At 51.1% G+C, this 7185-nt stretch overlaps 3 protein-coding genes across 3 annotated transcripts; 2 read left to right on the forward strand and 1 right to left on the reverse strand.

Moving 5' to 3' along the window:
• Positions 1-36: 36 nt before the first annotated feature.
• On the forward strand, positions 37-2863 carry LOC117583051 (nucleolar protein 14 homolog). The gene is made up of 3 exons (XM_034271213.1): positions 37-616; positions 676-2608; positions 2674-2863. Exons 1-3 carry the CDS (start codon positions 115-117, stop codon positions 2774-2776), a joined length of 2538 nt encoding a protein of 845 aa, XP_034127104.1. The 5' UTR covers positions 37-114; the 3' UTR covers positions 2777-2863.
• On the reverse strand, positions 2792-3880 carry LOC117583052 (pyrroline-5-carboxylate reductase 1, mitochondrial). The gene is made up of 3 exons (XM_034271214.1): positions 3742-3880; positions 3018-3683; positions 2792-2941 (listed from the first exon to the last, which is right to left on the reverse strand). The coding sequence occupies exons 1-3, from the start codon at positions 3818-3820 to the stop codon at positions 2865-2867; spliced, it is 822 nt and encodes a 273-aa protein (XP_034127105.1). The 5' UTR covers positions 3821-3880; the 3' UTR covers positions 2792-2864.
• Positions 3881-4760: 880 nt separating this feature from the next.
• LOC117583336 (ubiquitin-conjugating enzyme E2 J2) lies at positions 4761-6912 on the forward strand. The gene is made up of 4 exons (XM_034271597.1): positions 4761-5260; positions 5425-5775; positions 5837-5907; positions 5973-6912. Exons 2-4 carry the CDS (start codon positions 5475-5477, stop codon positions 6465-6467), a joined length of 867 nt encoding a protein of 288 aa, XP_034127488.1. The 5' UTR covers positions 4761-5260; positions 5425-5474; the 3' UTR covers positions 6468-6912.
• The last annotated feature ends 273 nt before the right edge of the window (positions 6913-7185 follow it).

The following is a 7185-nucleotide window of genomic DNA, read 5'->3' on the forward strand; positions in this document are numbered from 1 at the left end:
GCATATTTTTGAGGGTCAGATGGTATTGCTTATCGATAAATCCGCGTTGCACGTGTGACTGCCGCTTGTTTTTCTGTTTTCCAAATGAAATTCCTCTAAAAACCATAAATAAAAATGGGTGCGAAGAACAAAAAGGCCAACTCGGATGCGGTTTATGCAAAGAAGACGGTCAAGTCCACCAATCCCTTTGACAATGCCACAGCGCAGTCGGCGAAGCGGCAGAACCCTTTCGATGTGCACGTGAACAAGGAGAAGTTCAAGATCTTAGGACGCATCTGCAAGCATGACAGGGGTATGCCCGGCGTGGCACGCTCCAAGGCGCTGCAGAAGCGCACACAGACGCTGGGCCAACAGTTTGCCGTGAAGCACAAAACGAACAAATTTAAGGATAACCGAATTGGCCGGCACCTGAGCGGCGACCAGCTGACGGAGTCCGTGATGAATGCTCGTTACCTGGCGGAGAAGATGTCCCAAGTGCGCACGACACAGAAGGCACAAAAGTTCAATCTCAACGACGACGAACTGCTGACGCACAGGGGACAGACGCTGGAGGAGATTGAGCAATATCGCGATGAGCGATCCGACGATGAGGAGCTGGACGATGAGGCGTTGGATGGTAAGTGGGACCAGATCCTTTGTGGTGGAATTTTCTCATTGAATCCTTTTGCCCCTTAGCTGACTTCACATCCGCTGCACATTTCGGTGGCGATGAAAACGAGACGAGCCCCCAGGATCGTCAGGCGGCCATCGATGAGATGATTGCGGAGCAAAAGCGTCGCAAGAACGAGATTGACAAGGAGAAGAATGAGGTTTACGAACTCACGGAGAAGCTGGATGCCAACTATAAGCTGCTGCTGCCGCTGGTGGCCAAGGCCACAAAGGATGAGCAGGAGGCCAAGCCACCGGCGGATGCCTACGACAAACTGCTCAAGGAAATGATCTTCGAGCCGCGTGGCAGTGTTACGGATAAGCTGATTAATCCCGCGGAGCTGGCCAAGCAGGAGGCGGAGCGTCTCGAGCGGCTGGAGAATGAGCGTTTGCGTCGCATGCGAGCGGATGGTGAGGACGATGAGGCGGAGAATGCAAAGCCCAAGCATCGCTCAGCGGATGCCTTGGACGATGGCTACTTTGTGGCTGGCGGGGAGGAGGATGACGACACATTGGCGTACGATATGGAGGGGAATTTGGGCACGCATCTGGCAAGCAAGCCGGAAACGAAGGAAGACAGCCGGGATGAAGCGGTGGAGGAGGATGGTGAGGAAGAGGAGGAGTCCGAGGACGACAGCGAAGTGTCCGAGGCGGAGAACTACAGCGATCTAAATGAGTCTGAAGCGGAGTCTGAGACAGAGCAAAGAACACAAAAGAAACCCAAAAAGGCGAAACCTCAAGCGACGACGACGCTGGATGCCAGCATACCCTTCACCATTAAGATGCCCAAAACCTACGAGGACTTCACGGAGCTGCTCTCCAGTCATGCCGCCCTGCAGCAGGCGACCATTGTGGAGCGCATCATCAAGTGCAATGACCCTAAGCTGGATGGCGTGAACCGGGAGCATGTGGTGAAGCTCTACTGCTTTCTGCTGCAGTACATCAAGGATCTGTTTGAGGATGCCAGCGAGCAGGATATACGCGGGAACTTCCAGCTGCTCTCCCACCTCATGCCACACCTGCAGAGCCTCACGCAGCTGAATCCCGAGCGCATGTCCTGCGCACTGCTGGACGTGCTCAAGGAGAAGTTCGGGGAGTACCAGAAGAACCCCAAGACCTACCCCACGCTGGACACGCTCATCTACTTCAAGCTCGTCTCGAATGTGTACTCCACGTCGGACTTTCGGCATCCCGTGGCCACGCCCACGTACGTCTTCATGGAGCACATTCTGGCCAGGGCGCGGGTGCGCACGCGGCAGGACATTGCCATGGGCCTGTTTGTGGTGGCCGTTGCCCTGGAGTTTGGCTCCAAATCGAAGCGTTTTCTGCCCGCCGTGTTCAACTTCCTCGAGGGCATCCTCTACATCTCCATAGCCAAGCGGGACGGGGACAAGCTGGAGGTAGCGCCGCCCTTCGAGCTGAATGGACCCTTCAGCAAGCTGCTGGCCATAGCCGCTACGCCAGAGAGCAAGTCGCTGGAGCAGCAGAATCTGCAAGCCGCCGATCTGGTCAATCACACACTCACGCTGGACTTTAAGGTGCGCGCTCTGGACACGACGCTGTGCCTGATCCGCGAGGCGCTGCAGCTGGTCGGGGAGCACACGGGCGCCTGCTATCTGGCGGGTCCATTCATTCCCCTGCTCGCCCGCCTGCGCCTCAAGCCGTACCCCGAGCATGTGCAGCAGCACCACAGGGAGGCCACGCAGCTCGTGCAGCAGTTGGCAGAGCAGAAAATGAAGCCCGTGGCGCTGGCAGAGCGCAAACCCAAGGCGCTGCGCATGCTGGAGCCCCGCTTCGAGACGGTCTACGATGACAAGCGGCGCCCGAAGATGTCCAAGGAGAAGGAGGAGCGCGCCAAGCTGCTGCACAAGATCAAGCGGGAGAAGAAGGGCGCCATCAGGGAGATACGACGGGACACAGCGTTCGTGCAGGAGCTCAAGCTCAAGCAGCAGCTGCAGAGGTTTGTCCATACAATTTCTCCCCTCTGCTGCAGTTTCCGTAAACATTTTTCTTTGCTTTCCACAGCGACAAGGAGCGGCATGAGAAGGTCAAGCGCATCTACCAGGAGGCCTCCATGCAGCAGGGCGAACTCAACGAGCTGGCACGCTCGAAGAAGCGCAAAAAGTAGGGGAGCGACCTTCAATTGTTGTTGTACAGAATCAATGCGAAATTTTATATTAGCCTATAAATAATATATAAACGAAAACAAATCAAATCTACGTCTGCTGTCCGGAGATCTGTCTGCAGCGCAGCGTCGCCTGCTCCACGGCGCCCGCAACGGCTGCGCGGAAGCCTAGAAAAAGCAACAGAGACTTGGTTGAGCTTTGCTTCAGCGATAAGCGGCAGACCGACGTCACTTGGACACTTACCCGATAGCTCGAGCTGTCTGAGCGCCGCTGCCGTTGAGCCCCCGGGGCTGGTGACGCTGTCCTTCAGCTGCCCGGGATGCATGCCGCTATCCCGCACCATGTGCCCCGCGCCCAGGACTGTCTGCGCGGCCAAACGATAGGCCAGATCTCGCGGCATGCCCATGTGCACGGCGCCGTCGGCCAGCGCTTCGATCATCACGAACACATAAGCGGGACCGCTGCCACTCAGCGCGGTGACCGTGTCCAGCTGGGACTCGGCCACGGGCTCGCAGGTGCCCACCGATTCGAGGAGACGCTGCGTGAGCTGTGCATCGGCATCGCTGGCCTGACTGCCGCGCACGTACACGGAGCAGCCGGAGCGCACGACAGCCGGAATGTTGGGCATGACGCGGATGACACGAGACTGTGGGGAGAGGCTGGACTCGATGGTCTGCAGCGTGATGCCCATGGCAACGGACAGGAAGAGCTTGCCGGCGCTGAGGGACTTTATTTCCTGCAGCACAGCGGGCACCACCTGCGGCTTGACCGAGACAAAGACAACCTCCGCTTGCTCCACCACGGGCGCATTCTGCACGACAGTTTCCACGCCCAGCGACTCGAAGCCCTGCAGGGAAATCTTATCCGCGGGATGGACACTGGCAATCATGCCGCTGGGCTTGGCCAGACCTGCGGAGGAGCAGAATTGATGCAAAAATCGCAGCAAGTGATGAAATTCCTCACTCACCTGCAGAGAGAAAACCCTTGGCCAGCGCCTTTGCCATGTTGCCGCCGCCGAGGAAACCGATTTTGCCGATCGTTGCCATTTTCAGAACTAAATTCTCGGATGGACTGCACTTTGCGCCTTTGGAGCAACAACTGAGAGCGCGTTGCCCCTGAGGCGTTAACAAAAACAAGTCGTTGGGGGATTGATAAGGCAATCAGCTACCCCCATTCCAGATTCCACTCTCTGGAAGTGCAAACAACAAATCATTGGATCGCCGCCTTATCGGGGGGTTTGAGTTTGTGCCCCTCCCCCCTCCCATGTGTGCGTGTGTTTTGCGTTTTATCAGCTGAAAGACCAACTGCCAGAGATTAGACGAGCGTTTTCACCCGTTTGCTAGTGTGACGAAGTCGCGGCCATTCTGCAAAACAGATGTTTTACGCTCTAATTTGGGGGCATTCCGAAATTAGTTAAATAAATTCTATTCATTTTCAAACATTTACCGCCAATTACCGCAAAGTGCGATAACCGAACCGGTATTAGTCGAAAAATATGCAACACGTGCTTCCCAACACTGTACAATTTTAAATTATCCGATTTAACACAATTATTTAAGATAAAATTAAGGAGAAATTTGCAACAGCAAAATGGAAAAATTCGTTACAATCTTTTGCGGACGAACCAAGATATTGAAAAACCTTTTGTTTTATAATACAAAAAGAACAAAGGAAATGAATTAGGAGATAATTTCCCTTACCATCTTATGAAAAATTGAAATACATATTGTTAAATATAGGGTCATAAGGTATACTCCAATACAAATAAGTATTTATAATAGGCCAAATTTATTCTTAAATCGGATTAAATTATTGCTTCCGTGTTAAAAGTCGTTGAAAGCCAGCAATATCAAATAGAACATCAAAATCGAGGAATATGATTTAAGACTAAGGTATATTGACGGTATATTTTTAAAATGAGAAGGTATATATTTCGGTATGGTTCCGAGGTTCTGTCGGTATATCTTATCGATAAATTCACGGTCACACCAATAGCAAGTCAGGAGAAATTTTTTATAACAAAATAATAGAAATTAATGACCCAAAAGCGCTCAAAATCGAAAAACTCATACAAACAAATCAGTTTCTGGCATCATAAACTAACTAAGAGACGGCTGCGCAGTTTCAGGCCGCTTGAGAACCAAAATTCAGCCTCTTAATTTACGGCCCCCGTCTGTGTGTGTGTGCTGTTCTCTCACACACACATTTTCGCTAAGGCAGCAGCAGCTGTAATTCTTTGCAATTAGCAACAAAACAGAGGCGGACGGCAGCAACAACAACAGGGTATCGCATTTTCCAGCACCGAGATCGCGACGGCAACGCTGACATCAACAAGGCAAGCCCCAGCGGGACGGGACGAGCGTCGTAGTGGACTGCATGCACGGCGTAACAGTAAACAGATCCGCAGAAGCCCCCTGACGAGCCCCATTACTCGAGCACTGGAGTGGGCAGCTCTGCCGTCGTAGGCTGTAGGCTTCAGGAGGAGGGTAAGTACGCATATTGTATAATACTAACTGCATTCGATGCGAATCAATGGCAAATTTTGTTGGCGAGGGAGGGGGCCACGTGTATGTTTCGGTCTCAGTTGGCTCTTATCTACTCGTCTTTGCTTGTGTGTTTGACAACTCTAAATTTGTGTTCGACGCATCAGTTTCATTTCAGGAATATACGAATATTCTTTCAATTTATTTGGGCAGCAACATGACTTCGTCGTCGACGCCAGGCGGACGCAAACAGCCCACAGCGGTGTCGCGAATGAAACAGGATTATATGCGCTTGAAGCGCGATCCCTTGCCGTACATCACAGCCGAGCCGCTGCCCAACAACATACTGGAGTGGCATTACTGTGTCAAGGGGCCCGAGGACTCGCCGTACTACGGCGGCTACTACCACGGCACATTGCTGTTTCCCCGTGAGTTTCCCTTCAAGCCGCCATCGATCTACATGACCACACCAAACGGACGCTTCAAGACAAACACCAGACTGTGCTTGAGTATATCAGGTAGCTACACGAACAAATATCCAGCTCTGATTTCTTTAGTCATGATTTGTCCTCCTTGCAGACTTTCATCCGGACACCTGGAACCCCACATGGTGCGTGGGCACCATTCTGACTGGTCTGTTGAGCTTTATGGTGAGTGTGTGGATTGAAACGTCTCATTGGTAGCCTTAACCACTTCATATTTCCATATTCTACAGCTGGAAAGCACACCCACTTTGGGTTCCATTGAGTCATCGAACTATACCAAGCAAGTGCTTGCTCAAAAGTCGCTCGCATTTAACCTCCGCAACACAAATTTCTGTGAGCTCTTTCCCGACATTGTCGAGGAGATAAAGCAACGCCTGCAGGGCAGCCAGGCGGCCACAGCGGCTGCTGCTGCTGGCAGCGCATCCACATCGGACGCATCGAAGCACGCCAATGGCATTGCCAACGGAGGAGCTGGCCTCGCCGATCCAAATCAGCCTGCCGGTGCGGGCTACTTGCAGGATGCCGCAGATGGAATCGATGGCATCGATGGCACCAATGCCCCTGCCACTGAATTGGCCAACGGAAGGGCAGGCGCATTGCTGGACAGCCCCCGTAATTCCTATCTAAATTGGCAGTCGGTATATTCGAACCTGGTGATTGTCATCTGTTTTGCGATATTTGCCCTAATTGTTAATTACGTGATCAAAAACCTGAATCAGGAATAGAATTAACTACCCCCCACACACACTCACACAAAAACACACACACACACAGACCCCTAATCTATGTATACTTCACGTGTGAATTATAGATTAAACATTTATTTATGCCGTGTGCATATTTAATCTAGAATTACTCTAAAAGTAGTCTTCGTGAAATTCAGTACCGCTTCAGAAGTATTTACCGACGCTGCTTACCAACCCCCTACACGATACTATACCCTACCCCCGTTCCCCGCCCCCTAATCGCTATTGGTCTGAAACTATTGGCAATAACAAATAATAACATAAAAAACACCTTTTAAACTCAATTTATACAAGTATATAAATTGTTTTTGTTATGTATTCAGTACTATTAAATTATAGTTTAATGCATCATAAATGAAAGCCAGGAAAATGTTTGTAAATGAATAAATAAGAGCCGGCTACATAGCATTAGCCCGTGTACAAATTAACCATTTATCCACTCTCTCTGTTCGCTAACTTTAATTAAACCTTTAAGTAATAATTTCTGTTTAGCTCACGCCTGCTAAGCGGCTTAGATCTCGTGCAGTTGGCTATAATTCAGCCTTAGCCTCAGTCTTGGCACTAGCAAAATCCAATAATTGAAGCTTGGCTGCCCACAATGTTTCACATTTAAACCGCTTAGCACACAGCCGCCACACCACACACAAAATTATATTTTGCGGCTACTTTGTTGGGTCATCTTAAGTCGAAATTGCAC

Source organism: Drosophila guanche, unplaced genomic scaffold (assembly GCF_900245975.1).
Source record: "Drosophila guanche unplaced genomic scaffold, DGUA_6, whole genome shotgun sequence".
In the NCBI taxonomy this organism is placed as follows: domain Eukaryota; kingdom Metazoa; phylum Arthropoda; class Insecta; order Diptera; family Drosophilidae; genus Drosophila; species Drosophila guanche.